The sequence below is a fragment of the Macaca thibetana genome, chromosome 18 (genome assembly GCF_024542745.1).
Source record: "Macaca thibetana thibetana isolate TM-01 chromosome 18, ASM2454274v1, whole genome shotgun sequence".
In the NCBI taxonomy this organism is placed as follows: domain Eukaryota; kingdom Metazoa; phylum Chordata; class Mammalia; order Primates; family Cercopithecidae; genus Macaca; species Macaca thibetana.
In genome coordinates, this window is record NC_065595.1 from 24,950,296 (window position 1) to 24,976,500 (window position 26,205).

A 26,205-nucleotide genomic window follows, 5' to 3' on the forward strand; every position below is an offset into this window, starting at 1 on the left:
TTGCCAATCTCTGTTCCACCCATTTCCAGGTCATGTTCTTTCTTGTTCAGTCTCCTTCACTCTCCAAGATTCTGATTTTCCCTGTTAGTAACTTTAAGTCAGTGTTAAGCGCACAAGTTTGCTGGAGCCAGAGTCATTAGGCTATGCTTGTTCCTATTTGGAAATGGGAACCCAGATACTACTGTAATGGAAGCCGCAGGGCTCTAAATATCTAAGTACCAGATAAAATCCTGGAAGGGCAATGGTCTCCTCCCCATCTCTAAGAAAGATCCCTGTCAATGATTAAATCACTTTCCTGCTATCAGAGTGCTGGAACTCCAGCTATGTCCTATACCTGGAACATTTGATTTCGTCTACCTCGGCTTTACTTTCCAGAATAACAAGTTTACAGGAGATTTCCTTCTCGTAGAAACCCACTGGTATCCTTCGTGGTAGAGAAATGCCTACTCTTCCAGGAGGGAATTGCTGAAAATTTCCATGGATGAAATTAATTATTATAAATACTCACATGATGATTCAGTGTCTGACACTTCAGTCTTTCTCTCCTCATGATGGTGGGGGCCAGAAATATGCATGAAACAACGCTGGTTGTACAGCATTTAGGCGGTACATGAATCTAGTGGGAAGGAATAGCAGTGAGGGAAAGGAGCCTTTTAGTTCCTCGGGGTTGAGATTTTCTTTTCTCCCTCATATCCTGAGATGACACATGGAAGAAGACATAGATTTATCTGTCTGCCTTAGTGTTGTCTTATATACTTCCCTTTCAGCTTAATCTTGAGGAAAATCTGAAAAGCACAGCAAAGGTGGATTTCCCTCCTTTGTTGTGTTCTTCCTTGCTATAGTGTATGAATCATTCAGCTATGCATTTTACCCAATAAAGGAAACCGGACAGTGAAACATATATGCACTACCCAGTCCAATTAGTCTGTGGACCACATCCAAATAATTAGTTGTTTTAGTGTTTTCCTTAATCAGTTATTCTCTGGGTCCTATTCATCAAAACCAGGCTTCATCCAACTATAGAACTGTAAAGATGAGGTGTATAGTTATGGACCACAGCTTCCATTCTGTTTGAATTCTGAACACTGAAGAAGAGATTCACAAGCAGAAACTGCTCTCTCTACCAGGAAGCTGTGAGCCAGAAACTGTGATAGACACATGTATGATTTCTTTTCCTGCATATATTTACACTCAGAAGTAAGTATGTATTATCATTCCCATATTTATACATTAAAAAGCATACACTCTAAGAGGTTTAGTAACTTTTCCAAGGCCAAGTACGTAGCAAAGCTAGCAGTCTAGGGAAGGTAGTTTAACCCCCAAACCCACCAAATCAAAATGTTCTGTACCATAGACTACTATATTAGACACACATTCTTCCTGTCAGTATAGAATAATTAGAAATGGTTTTTCTCATGCAGTAGAGCTGGTACACATGTTTGCACAGCCCATTCAAATCAAAGTCGATTGTAGCATAATCTAGTACAAAGAGTCACTAGATTTAAAATAAAAAGACCTAGATTCAAACTCAGACTTTACCATTTCCTAGCAGTGTGACACTATGTAATTAATTCACTTCGTGTCTTTGAGCCTCATTTTCATGTCTGTATGGAAGGGATCATAATGTCTTCCCTGCCTGCCCGTACACACGTGAAACAAGGATCAATGAGATGGCATATTTTAAATAGTGTACACTGGACAGTGGTATTTGATACCATTATTGATCACAGTTTTTAAAATGAATACATATTTTTAAAATGAATACACACTTTTTCTTCACTAAAAACTATAGGTATTGTCTAGTCGTGAAAAACTAGTATCGTAATGGCAAGGATGAACAAAGAAAGGTTCGTTGGTTTTTAATGGTTTAAAGTCGTGAATTCTATACTGTGGTTGGGGCTTTGAACTCAGTTAGATGCCCCCAGTGAACAATTGATTCAAGTGTTTGTGATTCTTCAGTCTTAAAATCTTATACTACTTTAGTTGACGGAATTTATATAATTTTTTTCTGTAACCATTTTGAGGCCCTTACACACATACCACCACACACCCACTGGTTTTGATGACAGACAGAAAGCCAGAAACACCCTGTAAAAACTCAACAAGGAATTATCATCCATTTGCTTTTCCCTGTCTCTGATTTGATACTTAGCACTGTGTCTTATACCATAGGGAAGACCAAAGAAATATACCTTCAGGAAAATAATTTAATTAAGAAACTATAAATAGGTCATCTTTCCAGTGCTAATTGTTTAAAACTCTTTAACTTAATACCTGCCAGAAAGTTCCTTAAATTCAGTGAACATTTTTCTCTTATAAATCTAAATTGTCTTTCAAAAGGCAGTACCGTATATAGCACATGTACGTTATAATGCCCTGGAATAATTATTGAATTTAGTTTGTTCATGAAAAAATAACTCTATAATTTTAACATTAACATGTTCTACCAGTTTTCTGGAAACAACACTATTTGTATTAACATTGTTTTAAGGAAAAACCCGCAGTGTGTTTTTTGCCAACTAAAGTTTTACTTATGTAATTTAGGCACCCCTTTTGAACTAAATCAAATTTTACATTATTTGTTGACCAACAGCAAAGCCGAATTGAAGATCGTTTAGAAAGACTGGATGATGCTATTCATGTTCTCCGGAACCATGCAGTGGGCCCATCCACAGCTATGCCTGGTGGTCATGGGGACATGCATGGAATCATTGGACCTTCTCATAATGGAGCCATGGGTGGTCTGGGCTCAGGGTATGGAACCGGCCTTCTTTCAGCCAACAGACATTCACTCATGGTAAGTGATGAAATTTATAGACTCTATAGTTATCATACAGAGTTAGAATGTCAGGTATCGATACTATTGTTGCTGTTTTTTTAAAAAAATCAGCTTTATTGAGATATAATTCACTTAACATACAATGAGCCCATTTCAGGTGTACATTTCAAGTGTTTTAGTGTATTCACAAGGTTGTGCAACCATCACCATAGTCTAGGTTTTGAATATTTTTGCCCCCTGCAAAAAGAAAAGAACCCCTGGTGCCCATTAAGCAGTCATTCCCCATCCCTCCACTTCCAGCCCTTGGCAACCACTCATCTACTTTGTCTATAGATTTACCTATTCTGGATATTTTGAATATATGGAGTCATACAACATGCAGTGGTCTTTTTTGACTTGGCTTCTTTTACTTAGTATGACTGTTGCAGTTTTTCCATAGTTTGCCACGTATTAGAGCTTCATTCATTTTTATTGTCAAGTAGTATTTCACTGTATGGACATACCACATTACACATTTGGGTTGTTCCAGTTCCTTGGCTATGATGAATAATGCTTCTGTAAATATTCATGTTTAAGTTTTTGTGCAGACACATGTTTCCCTTTTAGAGTGAATTACTGGGTCATTGTTGGTGTTTGAAATTATTCATTTTGATGACCCTGGCCAAAATGTACAATTTGAGTTCATATTATAATATGACATTGCTAGTAATTCAAATATTAGTGTTTTTTTTTAATTAAAGAAGCCAAAATAGTATCTGTCAATTCTGAGTCTGGGAGATAGAAATATATGGTATATTTGTTTGTATAAATACATTGTGTGTGGCTGTGTAATTTAATAGAGTAGCTTTATCACTACCTATTTAGAGTAAGTCTTTATTTGAATTATATTTAAGCAGATTTGTCCATATTACAATTGTGATTTTTTTTTTCCTCATTACTTTTGAAAGGATTTTGGAGATAATTCTTTTTGGGGATGATTATGAAGATTCAGAGACTCTTCTTAATAGAATATTAAGTGATGACAATTAATAAGGTGACCAGAGTGGTGGAGAATGTAACTTGACCAGGGATTCTCTGTAGTTCTGCTCCTCACAAGCTCTACCTGGTCTCTAAGCACCTTAGTATCCTGTTTTGTCCGTTACAGGCTCGCTAAAAGTTGCTTGGATGAAGGTATATTTTCCATTATCACTGTAGCATTTCTCGTTTAAGCGTGGTCCCAAAAGGAAATGCAAAATACATACAAATTATTATGACGGTCTTTTTTTTTTTTTTTTTTTTTTTTTGTTCTTACTTAGTAGTATTCTCCTGTCCATCTTTCAGTTTCTCTTAATAAAAGGCTAAGATTAAGAGTACCGTTCTGAACAGTGTAGTACTGAAATCTGCAACCAATTTGAAACCAAAAATACTGGTTTATAAATAGAAGCAATGAACTCACATCTAAAATGTGGAAAGATATTTTTGAATGCCAAAGAGAAATCTTTGTTTCTTTTCCTTGACCTCTGCCCTAAAAATTCATCATTGAGTAAAAATTGTTTATATGTTCATGGCAGTTGCTTAGAGTTTACAGAAGAAAAGTCTAGATTTTAATTTAGCTTGGCCTCAGGTAATGTGTTAAATACACTTGGGATGCATATAATATGAGATTTTCATTTGTACAGCTTTTTTTTTTTAACTACAATGTTTAAACAATACTGCTTTTAATTAAGAAATCTGGCTTTATTAAAAGCCAGATCTGTGACACATAACCATTTCTGTATATCTGCTCTCAATCAAGAGAAAAATAGTTTAATTTCTGTAGCTGTGTTCATTTTGCATATGTTAAACGGATGTAACATGCACCCAGGGCATTGCTTCAGAGACACAGTCTTTTCCATAAATATGTAAAGTTTTTCTTAAATACCAGATGTAGGTTAAGTGGTTCTTTTAAATATTAAACTATACATAAATGCTTTTTGGGACTATTTGACCTTTGAATTGCCTCCTTTTGGAGTCAGATTCAGAGGTGGGATGGGAGGAAAAGAATAGAATTATTTTTGGAGATAGGAAGTTAGACTGACCTCAGTAGAAGGGAAAGTGAGATGGTGGAATAGAACGGTAGAAAAAAAGGAAATAATTAGCCAGTATTACATAGAAACCCCTTTAATTTGATCTTGACATGCACGCACACACACACACACACACACACACACACACACACACACACAAGCAATAAAGCCACCAGTTTTGCTGATAAGGAAGAGTTCCTGTTTTCTCCTCTGAAGACATTTAATATTCAATCAAGGACAGCCACAGAGCCAACCAGATCATAGCGTAACTCCAAAGATATGGCATGTCATCACCCTGCTGCCCTTTGAACCAAATGGGGTTTTGCAGTCTCTGTCCTTTCTTCTTGAAAACCATTCAGTGTGTCCCCAGAATCTGAGCTCCTCAGCCTGAAACACTAATGTGTGTGAAAAGGATTGGTTTGGCCTATCTTTCCGGTGCAAACTGGTATGCATTTTAAAACAAAAACATAAGAACAAAGGAAATAGTTTTTGAATTTAATCAGTCTGAAGTTAGCCTTTGACCATTTGATACATTCCACAATAAAAAGGAAGTTTAAGGGGAAGGAAAAAAAAAAAAACTCACCCCCTTACCCCCAACAACAAAAAAATTCAAGGAGGATACTGGTAATGTTTTCCACATTTGAATTTTAATACATGAAACAGGCTATAAAACTTTGGCCAGCTGCAGTAAATAAAGTAGCCGTGGGAGGTATGCACCGGAAACTTCAGCAGAGAGCACTGGTGAGAGTCTCATTCCCAACTACACACCTTCGTTTGTTGTTCTGGGCAGAAGCGAGTTGCAGTAACTTGATATTCATCCCAGTCCCGGTTTTGTTTTGAGCACATCACCTTTCTAACTCTCCTTAGTAATTCCTTCTGATTAAAGAATAGACAGCTTTGAAACCTTTGTACGCTTCTCGTTTCCTCTCTCCCCGCCTTCCAAAAATCAAAACAAAATGGCTTGATAACTTGGAAGGTGATATAAGCATTTATTTCTGCAGCAGCTTGAAATCGTGGTGGGGAAGACTGTGGTTCTGCCTCGGCTGTTATGTTATCTCATTTAATTGCTAACATATTGTCCTTAGCTTTTGATTCATAAAATGTTTTCCTTGGAGTTCTGAAGTAGGTTTTCGGTGATTTACCAAGTATTAGTATAATGAAAGGGATTTTTTTTTTCACAGCGGCATGGCTCATAACACGAGAGTGAATGTTTGTATACTCGCAAGCTTTCTGGATAATATTATTGAGCTATGCTTCTTTCCTGCTCAAAAACCTTCGCTGCCTTTCCATTATCTACAAGATAAAGACCAATTCCTTAGCTCAGTGTTTGAAGCCCATTACCATTTACCGAAAGCCTTATGTTGAGCTCTTCCAATCTGCAACAAGTCTTCCAGCAAGACCAGGCTGGGCATATTACCAGAATTCACCCCGTATGTTCTCCTTCGGTACTTTTGTATCTCTCTGTCTTGTCCAGCCCTGTCTGCTTATCTCTGTACACCTAATACCCACCCATTTTCAAAGCACTGACTCATATCATTCTTCTTCCAGGAAGCCTTCCCTTGCTCCCCCACCCATGCTAGCCATTTTTTTCTCTATTCTTACAGCCGTATGAATCATACCATTTCTAGATATTTATCTTACCCAGCTCCGCATAGCTGTGCATCTTTTATAGATATGACTCTGCCTTACCAACTGTTGTAAATTCCTCGAGTCCCACATATTATATTTTGTCTCTCTCCCCCCGACCCCCGTAAATAGATCATCCATAGAAACTGGAGAAAAGAAACTAGGAAACTAACATTTTCTGAGTGTGAGTTGGCAGCCCCTCTGCTAGGCGCTCTGCATGCGTTGTCTTAGGCAGTTTTCGCAACAGCCCAGTCAGGGTGATAATAGTGGCCATTTCAGGTGTCGGTAAAGTGAGCCTTAGAAGTTTGAGCAGTTAGTCTCAAGTTGTGCAGCTGGAGTTAAACTCAAGCACATCAACTCCAAATTCAATGCTCTTTTTTACTACTAAGCATACTCTCCAGAGATTATCTATAAGAACACCTTTTCAGAACTTATTTTAAATGCTAGGAGCTTGTGATTTTCAAACCTTGATAAGTGTTGGTTGGCAAAAGAAGTTTCCAGGTATTCCATGGCTGGGTTCCCAGAGCAGCTCTCTTCCCAAATGTATAGACAGAGAACTTTCCCTCCAATGTGGTGGCATGCTTGGATTAAAACTCACATTGTCTCTCCACTTATTCTTAAACCAACATGTTTGTGCTGAGTGCCTCAGAGGTGTGAACTCTCCCTACCAGGGTCCTTGAGGTAGCAAATTTTAAGTTATCAAATTATTTTTCTTACTATAACTACCCACTTTTCTTCCAAAATTAAAGCAGAAATCTCTGAATGTGGGAGAATAAGGAAATAGCCAGGTCTTCAATACCCTAGTTAGAAACTCTTATCAAGTATGATTCCCTCTCTGCCTCAGAGACCTCCATGATTAATCCTGATATTAAATGATTAGATTTCTTATAAATTATGGAAAGGGCAATTTTCCAGATATAATTCTCTCTGTTATTCATTCAGTATTCAGATCCACAGATGAGACCTGAAAAGAAGCCTTTCAAATGACCTAACTTCTTTTTTAACTGAATAAGAACAAAACCCACATCAAACTTGTCTTTATGTGACTCTATGTGTTCCTGTTTATTTGTTGATAGAGTCAGCAATGATGGGATCATTGAGCTAAAAATCCCCTCTACTATTCATATATCGCATTAGTGTAGCTCTCAGGTCCTTTTTGTTTAAAGTCTGTTTATTCATTCCAATAACATTTATCCGTGGTTACCAAGTGTAGGCTCTGTGCTCTCAAGGAATTCACAGACTAGTAGGAAAAGATGTGTGTTTAAGCAGAGTGCTCCCTGCCAGTCTGCTATGCCGTCTAAAAGACCAGGGGCCCGACTCCTATCCAGTAGTGAAAGATCACATGGTTGTTTGGTAGACGAGTGGTCATCTCCTGTGAGAAACTCTTCCAGTTGACTTAGGGATGGGAGAGTCACGTGCAACTCACCCCACACACCTGTCCTCCACAGCATCCTCCAGAGTCCTGCAGGTGGAGAGTATGGAACCCATTTCAGAAACCACCAATAAAAGTGGATCTTAGCCCAGTTTTCCTCTTTTCAGTAACAATTTTAGTTTTACTTTGGATTAAACGCAGTCTCTCAAAAGAGCATTCCTTAGGCAAGGTAGTATCTTTTTATTTAACTGACATTAAATACATGAGAGCTTTTACCTCTCAGGGCTTCATAGGACAAACAACTTCAAGTAGTTTTCCTTGTACAGTTAAGAGCTCAGACCACTGAATTTTAGATTCTAAAAGTGCCCTGGAAATCACTTAACCCATTGCCCTTCTTTTGAAGACTGAGGCCTAGGAAGGGGAAGTGACCAAACCATGGGTACTCACTAGTAGGATTAGAAACCAGACAAAAGAGGCTGGACATGTGGCTCACGCCTATAATCCCAGCACTTTAGGAGGCCGAGGGAGGTGGATCACTTGAGGTCAGGAGTTCGAGACCAGCCTGGCCAACATGCTAAAACCCTGTCTCTACCAAAAATACAAAAATTAGCCGGGCATGGTGGCACACACCTGTAATCCCAGCTGCTCAGGAGGCTGAGGCAGGAGAACTGCTTGAACCCTGGAGGCAGAGGTTGCAGTGAACCAAGACTGTACCACTGCACTCCAGCCTGGGCAACAGAGTGAGACCCTGCCGTACACACAAAAAAGGAAACCAGACAAAACAGCAAGCAGACCAGCACTCCTTGTGCTATATCCTACACTGCTCAGCCGACTTCCTCTTTACCCTAATATCATAACCATTTCACAACTGTGAGTGGTAGATATTAGAAACCATTCTGTTACTCTGACTTAACTAATGAAATCCAAGAAAACTCTTTAGTTGGCCGTAGGCTGCCTGCAATGAGTTGCTCTTTAGCTCTGCCAATAATATTTGGCAAAAAGAGAGGGTAGTGGGCATTGATGTGATGTGGCATTTACTGGTATGTAGTCATGGGAGCAGCAGGATTCAGAAAATTCTGTTTCTGTGTGGACCTCTTCAACAAAGATATGATCAACAGAGGCATCAGCATCTTCAGTCTTGCTCCTTTTGGCCTTTCATAGGTTTTGATTCCATAAAGTTCTATGTCTATTTGAGTGCATACTTCATTTCTAAGCAGTTATTCCCATGGACTCCCAGGGAATTTAAGAGATTATCTCTACCGAAATCCTCCTACAGATTCCCTGCCCAGCAGTCAACAAGCCTTGATCAACCTCCTTCCTTCAAGGGTGCTCCAAACGCCCCCAAAGTCCATTTTCGTCAAATGTTTGAAAGTTCTTCCTAGGTCCAGCCCAGATTTGCTTTTTTCTGCAGTCCTTATGTTTCTGCCCAATAGAATTGCCTGCAAGTCAAGTCCAACAAGCGCTTGAGAAGCTCAGTTACTTGAAGACAGTCTACTCAGTGTTTTTTTCCTCTAGAGGAAACATCAGTATCTTCAAACGTTTAACCTGAAAAAAAGTTCAGACTCCCTGTCATGAACTCCATCGCTTCCCAGTGCATTCCCCCTAGGTTAGCAAGGATGCCTATTTCTCCACAAGAACCTTTTAAAGTGTGTGGAATTGAAAACTGAACACAGTGCTTAAGGAAGGATGAAGTGGACTAGGATGGATCTGTCTCCTCCCCCATTCAGTACCTTGTATCTTCATTAGGGCCACCTAACAAAATTCTGTTTTGCTGTGTTTGATGCTTTCATTGTCCTGCTGACATATGTTCAATTTGTAATCAGCTGAAGTCCATAAGCCACATATCTCCCCAGTCTCATTGTGTACTTTTTGTTGTGTTTGTACAAAACTTCATGAAACCTCATTGAATGTTACATTGTAGCCTCAGTCTGATTCCTGTTCAATAGTTTCCCTGAAGTCCTCATTCAGTCACATACTCTGCCATCTCTGTTGCTGGCAGATGTGATGGGTGTGACTAATGCCCACATCAAAGCCACCAATAAAAATATTTTCAGGGGAGGGAATTGACCAGAAGGCCATGAGGCTCAGTGTTACAGACATTCTTTCTACACGTGTGCTGTCTTCTGTCCTTAGTTTAATCTCAGCTGGTCCTGTCTCCCTCCTTCCACACTGTGTGGCCAACCTTTTCTCATTGTGTCTGTAGCGTTGTCCCAGAAGCCAGGCGTGCAGCACTCACTGTGAAGCAGGAAATGAGTCTTGTCCAGAAGGCCTTGCTCTGATGGAAACAGACTGAGTTTGAGAGGCCATTCCTCTGTTTCAGAGCACTTTCAAAACTATTTTCTAAATAGCCTGTTACAGAATTTCACCCAAGCTATTGGTGGTCAACATCATCTTTCAATAGCTACTATCTTGTTTTTCTTTAAATTAGGATATTTGCCTTCTCTGGTGTTCTGTCATCTCTCCGAATCTCCACAACTGTCAGGTATTTCGGAGAGCAGATTAGCAAGCTCAACTGAAAGTTTTGATCTTTATCAGTATCATACTTTATTTTTAAAAAACTAAAAAGGGAAAAAGTACAGAAGGGAAAAAGAACTTGAAGAAATTCTTTTAACCATGGATTAGTGATAACAGCTGCAGAATCCTTGAGCTCACCATTTGATATTTCTATATTAATTTAAAGAAAAGTCAAAAGATTCTGCGTATAGCAATAGAGGTGAGATCCTTTAAGCTCTATTCAGCAAGCCCTAAGAAAAGTGATTAGGACACTGTGCATGCCCATATGTGAATGCAGTTGGTCACCTTAGGTATTTCCCCTTCTTTCCACATCAATACATATTTTACTCAAATTCAGACCCTATGATGTTGAAACAGACAGTCTGGCATTGAATGTTTACCTCAAAACCCTGCTTTCTCTGCACCTAGGACAAACAAATCCTAATTCTCTAGTGTTTTGCATCTTGGAGCTATGAATTTTAAATAAATCAAAAACAGAAACCTTATTGGCTTTCCCAGTTTTATAATGTAAAGGACACACACACACACACACGTATATTTAAAATAGACCCTATAACCTCATGATATTCTTAAATCTTTACATGGTTTTCTTCTTAAATTTTGGAGGCAAAAGCAGGCAGACACTTTTAATAGCACAGTAATCATCATTTTTTAAATGAACTGTTACAAGGACATAATCTTAAACTATCCATAATTTGGAATAGGCACAACTGTGCATTTAAAAAAATGTAATATTACTCTTATTTTCTCAAGAAAGCAGATTTTCTGGAGGGAAAAGTATATATTGTATATATTAGAAAATACACATATGTTCATTCAGCCCTTCTGCATCTGCTGTGCTTCAGATGCTTTTGGGGATTCATAAACGTGTAAAAGAAAGTATCTGATCTTACAGGCCTTTTATCCTGGTAGGTGATAATACAAATATGGGTCTAACTATAATGCAAGGTAGAATTATGAAATGACCTAAGAAGCGATTCAGACTGCTAGGAAATGCTTCCCGGAGAAGACGCCATTGAGCTCATATTCAAGTCCACATAGAATTTCAACACTTAGAGACAGGATAGAAAAGGCGTTGCAGAGCCATATAATAAACATGATTTAAAAACAAAAACAGAAAATAAAGGCTCATGCATCCAAATGGAAATAAGAAAATTGCCTGATGATACCAGCCCTTGCAGCTTGCCAGCCAGGGCTGCCCTGGGGGAAAAGCCCCTCCACAGCACAGCAGCTCCAGCAATTGGCTCGAATATTTCACATGAGAGTCCACAGGAAGAGTGAGCTTTCATGTATATTTTTTACATCCAAATTAAGTTAACTCATGGAATTTTCCACCCTTAGGAATTAAAGTAGCAACTCATGAAGTAATTCAGTTATGTCATTCATACCAAAACAGAAAATACTGGAGCAACTTGGCACCGTTTAAAAGCCAAGATTAGGCCTTGGCCATTTTATATTTTTTCACATTCCATGGCCGTTGTGTTATTTTAACTTTTATTGTGGCTGTAAATTTTTCAAATCAAAAGTATCTTAATTGCTTAGAAAACAGAAGTTGAAAATGGGTTCATAGTAAGAAGAGGGTTTAGGCAAAGCAGCTTTAGGAGGGAGAACTGAAAAAAAGCTGTAGCATTACATGTTCTGTAATGTGAGGGTTCTACCTAATTGGTTGACATTCACAGTTATGCATAATTATAGCTTCCTCTATATCCATAAATCATCTTAGAACTATAAAGTTGAGTTTAACCAAAAGATCTGTCCAATATTAGTTAAATGACATCTTTGGGGGAACATTGTCCTGATACAATAGCCACATTCATTTTAAAGCAGTTAATTGGACACATTGTCAAAAACCACGGTATTGAGTTTCCACATTTTAATTTCACATTTGCCTTCTCTGTGGCTTCTGCACACGGACGGGTCTCTTTTGGAGCTGGAAGTGTGTGAAAGTTATTGGAGAATGGTAGTCTCTGGGTAATGTTTCTGTAAGCTGCCCAAAATTTTCCCCCTGTAGTCTAGATGGGAAACAGCTGGTTTTTGTTTAAAAAGCTGTTTTGCAAAATGTCTAAATCTTGAGATATAGAACTGAGGTCACCATTAAAGCAGGTGCTTAAGAGCAAGTGAGAAAGACTCCAGGGGCCGGCTGGCTCTGGAATCTTCTGCAGGGCACTTCCTATTAGAAGAAAAAGTGTTGAAGTTTGCTCCTTTATTTAGGACACAGCTATAAGTATTATAAGTAAGTGCACAAGCAATACTACTAGAAATTGAGTAGTTTTGAACATAGCCAGCCCTCAAATGAATAATTAGCTCAGTATGAAAGGAACTAAAATGGTCATTTTTCTCACAGGGCTTCAAGATACAAGAGCCCAAGGCTCTAGTCTCCTTGGGAGATTATAAGTGTTTGAATTTTCTCTTTAAACACACCAACAGTGAAAGAACTACTATTTCAAATAAGCAGTACCATAACTGACTATATCTTCCAAGGTTTTGGATGCAATTGAAGGGAAAGGGGGAAAAGAGACCCAACTTGGCAAGACCCATATTGAAGCAGTTTGGAAAAAAAGCAAAGCAAAAAGCATGTGGAACCACTAAAGGCCAGTGCACGTCAGGTATCCACCAGTCTGAAGATGAAAGGAAATAAGCCTCCTCCCCTGGGAGCTGGAGGTTATTAGCAGCTGTTTATCCAGTCAGGAATAGAGATTAACATTGTATTTTTTTTTTAAGAACTAGAAGAAAATTTGTTTGGGAAGTTGGCTTTTCATATCAAGTCACCGTGCCTTGCCAAAAAAAACTTCCTTTCTCAGAACTCATGTACAGGCATTGAGCAATGTTATGATTCTCTGAAAAACTCTGGATTACCAAAAAGTCTTTCTCCATCAAATAGAACAGAAAAGGGCAGAGAAATGGGTGGACGTTTGCCATTGACACATTGCAGTTGTATTCTTTACCATGTGAAATTAGCCGTTTGGTCTATTACCTGTTCTCCTACCTGACTCTAAATGGGACACTCTGCCTTCTACCTCTCACACACCCTCACAACTTAATCATTGCCACTCTAATGTGCACACGATGGGTTCTGCATATACCTACTGCTTGTAAAAAGACCTTTCATGAGATATTGAGGAAGCTACTTAGTACTCTGGGTGCTTTATTCTCAAAAAAAAAAAAAAAAAAAAAAAAAAAAGAGTTGGATATTGGTATTTTCCCCCTGATTTAATGCTACTCTTAATGTCATTTTCTTTTATTAAATCCTTTCTTCTGCTTTTGATCTTATTTATAGCAGAGCCACTAGTCATATGGAAACTATTATTGTATAGCTGGGAGATGAAAGACTTCATGGCAATTAAATAAGAGTGAATCATTTGGGCCAATAATACACACATACAGTGAGGTATCATTTGTGTCCAAAATGCCCTGTGTTGTTCACTTTGTAGCAAAGCCATTGAGCTTCACAAAGGGCTTTACAAAAATCTGCTTTTTGTCAGAAATATGTAGTCTGACAATATGAAAACACATGTTAACACACAGTCCTTTGCTGCTTGCTTCTTCACACATACCCAGTATCTAAATCATGCCACTTATTGATGTAAAATGAAATTTTCACTTAAGGTTGGGATGTTATTTAATTGTGTTAAGCATCAGCTCTTAAAAAATATATTTGGATAAGCTGTATCAAAACTCTACCCATCTACTCAAAACCTGCCTAAAATACCATGTTCTTCTTCAGGTAGTCCCTGGTTTCCCAAATGGGTATGACTTCATCATTTTTTAAAACCCTACATGACCTTGTACTCTTTTATGACATTCATCGTATTTTGCCTTGTATAGTAATTATATTATCCCACCATTAAAATTTCAGTGTCTGGGCCAGGCGCAGTGGTTCACGCCTATAATCCCAGCACTTTGGGAGGCCGAGGTGGGAGGATCACAAGTTCAGGAGTTCGAGACCAACCTGGCCAACATGGTGAAACCCCGCCTCTACTAAAAATACAAAAATTAGCTGGGTGTGATGATAGATGCCTGTAATCCCAGCTACTGGGGAGGCTGAGGCAGGAGAATCTCTTGAACCCAGGAGGCCGAGGTTGCAGTGAGCCAAGATCATGCCACTGCACTCCTTTCTGGGTGACAAAGCAAGACTCCATCTTAAAAAAGAAAAAAAAAAAAAATCAGTGCCTGCAAAGTCATAGACGTGTCTGTCTTTTATTATTTTTCCCTGCAAATGCCCATGTAGTGTCTTGCATATAGTACACTTTCATAAGGTGCTTGTCAAATTAAGTGAAACGTTTATTATTTGATAGAAACATGCTAAATGTATATTTGACAATATCAAAGGCCTTAGATTTCAGACATAGTCTCACAGATCCATAAAATGTGTGTCATAATTTACTAAGCATCTAATTGCACATTGTACTATTGCACTCCTGTGCAGTGACCTGTGCAGTTCCTGTCCTTGAGATGGGATGCTCACAAATGGAGACAAGTATAGGCTTCACGAATGGCAGCAAAACAAACTTATTGAAGTTTATGCCCTGCACCATTCAACAATGACCTTGAATGTGTTTTAAGGGTGGTGTCTGTAATGCATAGTGAGCTTAGTGAGGTGACAAGAAAGTAGAGATTTCTGGAGAACCACTCAGCCCAGAAGGGTCAGAGAGTAAGGGGATCTGTGGAGCTTTAATAAAAAAGAAGCAGTTGGTGAGTTGGGAAAAAAAACAGCCCAGCAGACAGAGCAGGGAGGGCTTTGCTCAAGCCTTAGTGATGTGGGCATCAGCCCAGCAGATGAGAGGCCATGCGTAGGTAATTGAACATTGATAGTGAGGAATATAAAAATAGGAGGGAACTGCATTGGTCCTAGGAGTCTAGGTGAAGGATGCATTGGCACAAGGTGGACCTCTTAGACTGAATCCATGCAGCAGGCAAGAGCCAGGCTGAAGCCTTAATATTGCAAGGGATCAACTGATGGAGAGAGAATATTGCATTTAAAAGATGAGTATTTAGAAAGTGATGGGGAAGAAATGATTCATTAGTTTAGGTGAACTTCTTTACACTTCTGCTCTCTTTCCAAATATATTACAATAAGCATGTGTTACTTAAATAACAAGAAAAGCATTTAAAAAATAAAGGTCAGTTGGTAATGGTAAATCCCTAGGGATCCTTAGGTATGGGTCACCTGGACTGGCTAAAAAGTGTGTGGAGGTGAGCAGCATGACTGTGCACTCTCACAGGTATGCTTGCACTTCAGGCATTCAGAATTCCAAGTGTAAATCAAGTGTCCAGTTGTCTTTTCCTTTAAACAGAAGCTGTTTACACATAATTGCTAGACTTCCCCATACTCTCTGTGCTAGATATGTTTGGTTCACTAGGATGGATTAACTTTAGTTCCATACCACCTACTTACTAGCCTGCTACGTGGAGCAAGGAAGACATAGAGGAATGGGCTCTGTTAATCTCCTGCCACTGTCCCCCTAGGTGAGCTCCATCCAGTTATGGTTTCCACTATAGGAAAATGATGTTGAGAATTGAGGGTGTGGGGTGGAGATACAGAAAAGATAAATGAAACAGTTTTAATAGATGGAACGTGTGAGTTACTACAAGAAAGATGAACTGAGGTCGGCTCACATCCATTTGCATTTCTTGAACTATATCACAGAATCATTCATTTAACCATTTTGGTGAACATCCAGGGGAGTTTCAGCCCAGCTGATCGCATGATAGGCAAGAACTGCCAAGGTCAGGATCATTTAGCTCATGTTTAAATCCTCTTGAAAATTATTTTATTATCTGGAGAATAAATACTAAATAAATCTCCAAGAATTACACAATAAGGAATTACCTTACATTTCATACAGAACATAAATGAAGCTATGATGTTTCTGGAAAACAATGTAGGTGTTCTCAAGACAGTTATGAAATCTTCTCCCAACAAACATGTTAAGAATCAAATAAAAATCCAAACAAAAGAATTGAATCCAGATCTGCTGTAAATGAAAAGTCTCTTAAAGGTTTAATCACGTGTACTAAAGAAAAACAATCTGATAATTTTTTAAACTGAGAAATATGGAAATTATGTTTGTGGTTGGAGTGTCCCAGATGTGAGCTCTTTCTCCCACAACAGGTGGTTATTAGAGGTAGGTCTTGTTTCCTGCAGAGCCTCTGTGCCTCTAGTGTTGTTCCTCACAGTATCTGTCTACTGCCGCCATTCCATGAACTCCCAAGTTCCCATCTGTGAGCCATTAAAGAAGTTTGCATGGCTGCCTCCCACCTCTTTAAAAGATGCACTTTTGTACTAAATGGTGTTTTGCACTTTTGAGAAAATAAGTTTGCTTTCCTCTAATATGACAGAGGTCTGGCAAGATAATTGTAACTGAAATCTAGTACTCTACAACTGTCATGTATAATTGATATTTCATGGGGAGATTACAGTTCAGACACCAAAACTGTTTTCTGTATCAATGGGTTTCTAATTACAGTGAAAACACATCAGCTTTTCTTTTGTGTTAATGGAAAAACAAGAGCGAAAAGTAACAGTAAGTCACAGTTACCAGGACTTCTGTCTTTGTCCCATTTTGTTGTTCTTCTTTCTAAAAACAAACAAACAAAAAAACCTATGTCCAAAATTGGAAACCAGATGTCATTAACAGCAAACTTTAATTTTGATGTACCAAAATGTTTATAATAGTATATCCAGTTTTGTGTCGTTATCACTTGGTCTAGAAACTGTGACAAGTTTCCTAAAGTTCCCATTCTATGCTCTTTTAGAAGGATTATGGTAGAACAGAAGTGACTGGGGTCTGAAAGCCTGTTTTGAAGCAGTTATCTCTGGAGATAACATTAACTAGGATTGAATAACTGCCAAATGAAATTTAATACATTTTCCCATCCATGAAATAGGCCTCTTAAATACAACAGAATAATTACTTTCACAATACTCCCTGGAAACAAAGAGAGCAAAAATATTGAATGTCTTTTTTGTTTGTGGTGTTTGTTGTTAGCTAGAGGATAAGGACAAGGATATTTACCACAATGCTGAATGCATCTCCATATAAAAACAGCCTTGCCAACAACCACCTAATTTGAATCTGCATGTCTTTTAAATCTGTTTATGTTGGAGGGATCGTGGCAAATATTAAATTTTATAATTTAGTTAGACATCTTGGCCTTGGCCTGAGTTAATGAGCTATGATTTCCCCCCTACAATAAAGAAAATGGAAATGATTTTCCTATATCTGTATATGTATGTATATATATGTATGTCATATGCTTGTACCTAGGTGTGTATGTGCATGTATGGACATACACACACACACACACACGTGCGCTGTTTTAAAACAAAAGCTCTGGGAAATAAACCCCTCTTGCCCCCTAACTCTGCTCCCCTCTCCTATATAATTGTTCAGTGTTGTAAGTTTTCTGAGTTCAAAATCTGTTTTAGATCTCTAACTAAACATCTAAAGTTAGATCTTAAGTCACTTCACCATTCTTGACCTTAGCTTTCTTTGTAAAATGAAGAGTCTGACCTAACTGACATATAGCTGACATATAACATAAGCCCTTGATGTCTAAGTTCTGTGACTTAAAAGTGCTTCTATCAGTTTATCAAGCCCTTTCTTGGAAACTAAGGTTATTTAAAATTATATGGTGCTTACATGATTCAAAATAATTATTGCATATCTAATGACATTTAATTATATCCAATGACAAATTCACACAGGAGAATTTAAATAGATGTGTTGGAATTTGAGTATAATTTGACCTAATATACAGTGTAACTCAGATATTTACACCTACACGTACCAGCCAAAATGTGGACGGGACAGGCCAAGCTGGCTGTGTTTGGACTACGTGATCTTGTCTCCCCTTCCTCCTTTGTGGCTCTCTGGACCAGGAAAATGTCTGGCATTAAGGTGGCCCATTCATAGGATGACCTATGTCTGCTTCAAAGTGAGCTGGGCCATCCAATGATCTTGGCATTCTAAGCTTAGAAATACGAAGACAAAGAGGAAATCAGCAGCAGGTACAGAACCAGAAGGAATGCACCACGAGGTATCATGAAGAATGAGTCCAATATGTCCTCATGAGAGAGCAGAAGCCGAAGAGAAGCAGTGGTGCCCCCAGAGAGAGGAGAGAGGCTGAATAGCCCAGCAGAGGCAAGGAGTGTCATTCGGTTCCCAAGAGCTCTCTGAGTCTAAAACCTAAGCTACAGAAAACTCTTTATGATAAATCTCCTTTTATTTGAACAATCTCAAATAGGTTTCTCTTCCTTACTATTAAAACTGCCCCCACTAAATTGATCAGTGTACAAAAATCCGCCCAAGAATCATTATGAGTTCCACAAAAACCAGGACCACATCTGAGTTATTTCTCATTCTGTCCCCAGTGTCTCACAAAGTGACAGGCATGGGCTAGATTAGAAAATGTTTGTTGAATGCATGCTCTGATCAATCAATGAATAATCATTGAATAATTTTAAAATTTCACTTCTTTTAGCATAGCTGTCACTAAAACTGCATTATACATGACTATGGAAAGATTCACATTTACAATGAGTATTAATTAACTTTTCATAAGCTGGCTTTTAACTTTAGACTACTGTTATCTCTATGAAAAGGTTATCAAAATAGGGCTTTAACGAAGTACAGATTTTCTAAAAATAGGGACCAAATGTCATTCTTAGAATTGATTTGCAGGAATCTCCTTTTTCCTAGTCACATTGTGACGTATTGAAGTTCAGAATTCCAAGATCATTGGATGGCCCAGCTCAATTTGAAGCAGACATGGGTCATCCTATGAATGGGCCACCTTAATGCCAGTGGACAATCCCTGACCCTTGTATATACAGAGAACAGTGTGGGTTTCTCCATCTATTTCTGTGTTATTCTAGTGATGGATTTGTGCTGACCATCCACCGTGTTTCTTCCCTGGTCTCTCATGTGACCAGAAATAATGTTTCTGAAAGAGAAGTAAACAGGGTTAGAACATGGCATCTGTGGCCAAGGAAACAAGCAAAGCCAAGCCAATTCTTCAAATTGGAATACCATTCCACAGCCACGGGCAATGGAATTGATCCTATCCTGGAGATCAAGCTCATTATTACATGGCTCTGGACCTATCCGAGGTCATTCACATGACCTGGAATAGACACAGTTACAAGGGAAGTCTTAAAACATCACGACAAATTAGCCGGGTGTGGTGGTGGGCACCTGTAATTCCAGTTATTTGGGAGGCTAAGGCAGGAGAATCGCTTGAACCTGGGAGGCAGAGGCTCCAGCCTGGACGACAGAGCGCAAGACTGTCTCCAAAAAAAAAAAAAAAAAAAAAAAAATTTTAAGAAACAAAAGCATCAGAACAACTTTGTCTCTATCATTCTTTATGGAAAATGATTGATATTGAGATGATCTAACATGATCTATAGAAAATAGATGGAGTTAGGTAACATATGGGCCTAAAATCCAAACAAAAATGTAGTTGGAACAACTATATCCTCAAATATATTTATAATATTTAAGAGTTTAGTATAGAAGAAAGATTTAAAATTAAATAGATTTTAACAAAACAGAGACAAAGATCACCGTAAGTGAAGATAGCCTGAGTTTTGAGTGTTCTTGAACTACACAGGCTATTCTTTCTATATAACATGCAAGTATTTTCGGTCAAAACACACGATTCTGTCTGCAGTTATTATGTACCTGTTATATACCAGTTGTCATGTATGATTCCGTGGGTTCTCTTTTCCTCTTTTAAGAACTTACCTCAATGTGATCTAGAGGAAAAACATTTCAAGATCGATAACTGAATATATTTTAAGTAAAAAGCAAAACATTAACCTTAAGATATGTCACAGATGCTTGCAAATAAGTCTTGAGAGTGTTAATGATTCTGAAATAGGAGTATACTTCTCCTCTATGCTCAAATCTGTGGTTACTTTCAGTGATTTTGACTTAGAGTCATCCTTTGTGGAAATTCAAGAAATTACATCCATTGGGAACATAAATAAATATGAATCAGCACAAAGAATTATTTAGATATTGATTGACAGACATAAAGAGCCACCATTTTATCAAGGCCTGTAAAAATTCATGCTTACAAGTTGACATCTTAGATTGAAAGGATAATCATTGATTGAATCCATTTTCTAATGCATGAATATAAAAACAGCAAATCAAAACCTCAATGGAAAATAGCTATCACTCTTCTGAATAAAAATTAAAATATATAGGAGAGTCAGTTACAAATGGTTGCAGGAGCAGGTGGGCGTGGTCTGCCTGTAGACTGAAGCAGACTTCAGTCACAGAGAAAAGGAGTGGTGTGGCAGGCAACAGGGTTGAATATGTTTTTTTTGAAGAAAGGTCTGTACTTAATGCCATAGAGCTCTAGGATCAGTGAGTGAAATCTACAAAGAGGCCAATTTGTGGTAAAAATGGAATGGGCTGCTTTGGGAGATACCAGTCTCAGTACATTTGAAGCACCCCATAGAGGCCACATAACCACCATTCAGAAAGTTCTGTATTGCGACACAGGCACCGGGCAGCAGTGCTGGACTTCCCACCTCTCTCTGCTGAAACACTTATTGATACTTCCTGATGCTCATAAGCCTCAAGTCTTTTCCTATTCTTGCTGTATTTTGAATCCAAACAATATGATTTATGATTTATGTGATCCTTTCCACCCAAAATTAAAAAAAATATTTTGGAGTGCATACACACACACACACACACACACACACACACACACACCACACACGCACATACACATGAATATAAAAATGGCATATTTCAGGATCACTTACTTAAATATATTTTCAGTAAAAAGCAAAATATTGTAGGCGATACTTACAATACATACCTGCCTTTAAATAGCATGTGTTTATTAGGTCCTGTGAATTTGATTGTTGTTGGTTCAGATTCTTATTATTGATGCATTCTTTGGAAATACCCTTTTAAAATATTTTGGTAACAAAAGAGTGAAGATTCTCCTTTCTGGTTTCATATTTTTGACTGGAAAAAAATAAACCTGATTCATAGCAGTATAAATGTATGGTTAATTTTTTGTGTTTTAGACTCACCGTCCTGTGTAAATGCTTACTTAACCATAGGCTAAGAAAATACTTGGAAATAGAAAAGAAAATGTGAACTACTCATTGTCCTCTTAGTTTATAAATGCTTAATGTTTTTGCTTGAAGACATATGCTATAAAGTAGGCAGTTGCTGTCTCAGTGCCGCAAGTTCAGTGTCTCTGGACCCTAGAGTAGATAGCAGTAGTTAATAAAAAGCTCAGCAGTATTTTTTTAATCAAGTAATCATGCTGTACTCTATAATTTTATTTTTGGAAGCATCGAGAGTATTTACAATATGGTGTCTTTCTAGGATCAGAATAGTGAGGGGGAAAATGGAAAAATGTCCAAACATCCTTGCATGGCAATGATGGCATTACTGGTGTGTTTAATAAAACCTTTATTGGTACATTTTCCGGTGTGGTGGCATTGGCAGAAACCATCCCCCTTTGGATTTGAAACTCAGCAGCTGATGAAATACAGTAAACATTAATTTGGAATGGGCTGCCAGTTTTGGAAAGCCAGGTGACATTTTATTATATTTGTACCAAGCAGAGGCTGTGTCCCATACTGCTGTAGCTTCCGCTGTCAGAGGCTTAGCTGGCATTATGGAAAAAAAAAAATGGCAGGCCTGAGAATCTTATCCCCTGAAATGAAAGTCGAATGCCAAATTGAAATTCCTGTAGGATTTCCGATAGCAATGGGGGAATTGAGAAGCCCACAATTAAGCATATGGGCATTAAGATAATTGTCAGATCTGTTGGCGGACATGATAGAAGACAGATGGGTACGAATCAGTGCGCTCCACTGCAGCACCCTGGGAGACAATTTGACGTTTTACCTGCCTGAGCTACTCTGCCATATTTGTCACTGAATGTACAGCACGGCGTCTTACTGAGTGTTAAGTGTTTTCGCCGGGAACTATAGGTGCATGTGCGGTCCTTCAGCGCCCTCTAGTGAAATGCGTTTGGGAGTATGGTTTTTGAAAAGCCAGCCTGCTTTCATCAGGTCCTCGTGGCCTCTGGAAATAGCAGTCACACCTCTGGCTCCTGCTCACCTCTCTGGTTCCTCTCGCCCCTTTCAGGTGGGGACCCATCGTGAAGATGGTGTGGCCCTGAGAGGCAGCCATTCTCTTCTGCCAAACCAGGTTCCAGTCCCACAGCTTCCTGTCCAGTCTGCGACTTCCCCTGACCTGAACCCACCCCAGGACCCTTACAGAGGTAGGTTGGCCTCACCAGGGCACTTCTGACCTCACTTTCACAATAGGCCCTGTATTGATACCCAGCCTCTTGGTGTTCATCCCTCAAGAAGCACTGGCAGAAACCCAAGAATCAAATTGGGCACAAAAATGGTAAGGAAATGGGAAAGTATTTAGAACTTCGCCCGCTAATCATGTTTCTCCAGGGACTGTTTTCCTCAAACATCCTCTGAAATCCTGGTCCTCTATCAGCCAGGAATGAGGCCACAGACTGATGAGAGGAAATTTTATTTTAGCTATTTCCACATTTTTCTCATTCAGGTCCTCTAATGTGGTTAGTTGTGGCCTGAAAATGATATTTCCAAATGAATAGGAAGGAAGGAAATTGTTGTTGTTGTTTCAGATGGAAGGAAATATAGGTGCATTTTACAAATGGAGCTTGGTTGCAGTTGCATGATTTTCGTTCTTGAGTCATCTAGCCCTCTAATGATTGCCTCATAGCAGTGACTGTGAGCAGCTTTTCATGACCCCAGGAAGTTGGGCTGCTATTGGCCAGCTGACTAGGAGTCACTTAGATAACATCTTCTAGTCCCTTCACGTTTAATACAAAAATGATAACATTGCCACAGGAATACATGTGGGCATTTTTTCAACTGTTCAACATTGTACAGATCTGAGTGTCAATTTTATGTATGGGTATGTCTGCCCATTTTATATGAATAGTATGATTTTATGGACTTTTTTGAGACAGAGCTTCACTCTGTTGCCCAGGCTGGAGTGCAGTGGTGCGATCTCAGCTCACTGCAACCTCCACCTCCCAGGTTCAAGCAGTTCTGCCTCAGCCTCCCAGGTAGCTTGGATTACAGACATGCATCACCATGCCCGGCTATTTTTCATATTTTTAGTAGAGACAGTGTTTCACCATGTTGGCCAGGCTGGTCTTGAACTCCTGACCTCAAGTGATATATGTGCCTCAGCCTCCCGAAGTGCTGGGATTACAGGCGTGAGCCACTGCACCTGGCCAGGACCTTTCTTATCAAGAGCCTTTGGGTTTTGTCCTCTTTGTCCGAAATCTGTACTTCTCAGACTGCACATAAGCACGACCTGAGGATCTTGTTAAAATGCAGATTCTGCTTCAGTAGGTCTGGGATTGTCCATTTCTAATGGGCTCACAGGTGATGAGGCCACATGGACCAAAGTTGTTGAGTGGCAAGATTCTAGAATACACAGATTACAAATAAGGGGGAATACTTGACAGATACAGTTCTACCTTTAAAAAATTTATTACATTAGGATCGTGTTTTAAAATGCAGTGTGACTTGGAAAGTTGAGCAATGATAAAGCTAGAAATTTCTAAAATGAGTAGCAAACTGCCTTCCATATGTACCATTTTAAAATGCTGATTACTCCTTGAGAATAAGAGAAGCCTAATTTCAGAATATCATTAGGGTACCTATTGAAGTCTTGACTGCACATATTTAGCATACTCCCTGGGAATTATATTTTAAGGACATTTTCCTATTAAATCATTGCATATGGAAGAAACTCAATATAATAGCTGATATTTACTTGGGTTCTTAATCAGAACATTGGCTGTGTGATTTTCATGATTATGATTTTCATTGCAATTAAGTTGATGTTTTGTAGACAGTGAAATTACCATCTACTCCAAAAGATTGCAAAATAGAATTTAACCTTAGAGCCAATGCAGGGAAAACTTGTTTCTGCAGGTGCATTTTTTGAAACTTCAACAGATAGCAGGAAAAAAAAAAAGTGACAGAAGGATCACAGTTCAGCAGTATGAATTGTCTGCTGGCAGCCTTGCAATCTGGTGGGCAGGCGGTGAGATGTTGGTGTACATATCACCTGATTCCTCTTTTTCTGTAGGCATGCCACCAGGACTACAGGGGCAGAGTGTCTCCTCTGGCAGCTCTGAGATCAAATCCGACGACGAGGGCGATGAGAACCTGCAAGACACGAAATCTTCGGAGGACAAGAAATTAGATGACGACAAGAAGGATATCAAATCAATTACTAGGTCAAGATCTAGGTAACAGTATATAATACTGTCGCTTCATTTAATTCCTTTATTGGACTTTGATGAAGTGAACAGAACGGGAAGAAACTATTCAGTTTTTTCCTGGCAGGTAGATTTACAGCTGAAAAGAAAATTAAAGGCCTACAGAAGTACTAAAAGTATCGTTTAAGATACCTGTACTCTAGTGGAGCCTAAAATGTTTTGGCATTTATGAATCTGGACCCAATGCTAATGGCACACAGTGAAAACAATTTGTATCTGATTCAAGTACAGTTTATTTTTAAAACTATACTTATTCTACAAATTTGGTCAGAAATGTTGTGTCTATAATATTTCTAAAAAGAGATTGTAGCCGTGTTAAAAACTCAATTGATGTATGTGCCAACTATAACTCTTTTCTTACCTCTAAAGTGAGAAAATACTGATTTCCTAGATTTATCCTAAACATGCAGATGTGTATGAGTAATACCTAAATTGCTAATGATTTTTCCTCCTGGACACTCTTTTCTGCAGAAAACACAACTGCAGGAAAATAGCTTCTGTCTGGTTTTCTTAAATATCTGCTATCTTTAAATTCGAATCTATATCTCCTTGAACTTGAATCTGGTAATCAGATGGTGTTTGAATACTAGCACCCATGTAGTTTACCTCAATTCCCTTGGGTTGTTTTTATTCACAAATTCAACCAAGTGTCCTAAGACTACAACTTTCCATCTAAAGGCTGTGGTTCTCAAGGTTCTATTTGGAATCTTTTGTGAATTAAGAACGTGCTGCCTCTTCACGTTACCTTCGTAATTACTTAGATGAATTCCATGTTCTGCCAGAAGTTTAAAAATGCCAAATGCTTCTAGATAACCCCTTTCCTTCCTCATCGTTTTCTGATTCTTGGCCACTTTGGCAAGAAATCCCAAGGAGGGAATTTCATGCCTTTAATAACTTCTGTGTTAGACCAGTCAGTTCTTGGTAATTTAACTTACTGTGGCCAAACTTATGCATGTTAATGGATCCTTTGATGTTTCAGAACAACATTTTCACTCGCTGTTGAGAACCTTCTTATTTAAAAAGGTCACTCTTATGACACTTACTTCTGTATGCCTCCAAAACTGTATTACAAGGCAGTGCCTTTCAAATCTAGGCAGTTTTATTTGCATAACCAGTTTGTTTATAAGTGAATAACCAATTCTAATTGGTTATTGGCCTGAAAACCTTTGGAAGAAAAGTTCCCATTTTCCAGTCTCCTTTGTGTAAGGTGTGGCACATGTTGGATGTATAAAAATATCACCCAAATGCTTAGCTTCCGGACAGGCCTGGCAGAGACTGTTTTCTTTTGCTTTTTACAGCCTATTTGCATAGTAGAATATAGGAGTGAATTAATTGTTACTTGATTTCCTTGGCACTGGCAGCAGTCGGGGATGAGGGCAGAGAAGGGATCGGTAGAAGGCAGAGAAAGAGGGCCTTTTCCAGTGGATTCAGTTGAGTTGCCTGTTTACCATACACACCCGTGGCAGACAGTGCCTTCTGGAAAGGCACTTATGCTATGGAGAGAGAGGAGCCTGGTCTTACAGCGTCCTTCTGTGGTGTCATCC

General features: G+C 38.8%; 1 protein-coding gene across 28 annotated transcripts in view; it reads left to right on the forward strand.

Annotated features, from left to right (window-relative positions):
* TCF4 (transcription factor 4) overlaps positions 1 to 26,205 on the forward strand; it is a 368,073-nt gene that overhangs the window by 334,363 nt on the left and 7,505 nt on the right. For 20 of the 28 annotated variants that reach the window (XM_050767839.1, XM_050767838.1, XM_050767836.1 and 17 more), the window contains 3 exons: positions 2,594 to 2,797; positions 22,468 to 22,603; positions 24,469 to 24,631. In XM_050767839.1, coding sequence (XP_050623796.1) covers positions 2,594 to 2,797; positions 22,468 to 22,603; positions 24,469 to 24,631 — 503 coding nt within the window. The remainder of the gene's footprint in view (positions 1 to 2,593; positions 2,798 to 22,467; positions 22,604 to 24,468; positions 24,632 to 26,205) is intronic. The other 8 variants (XM_050767860.1, XM_050767832.1, XM_050767834.1 and 5 more) reach the window with 1 other exon arrangement.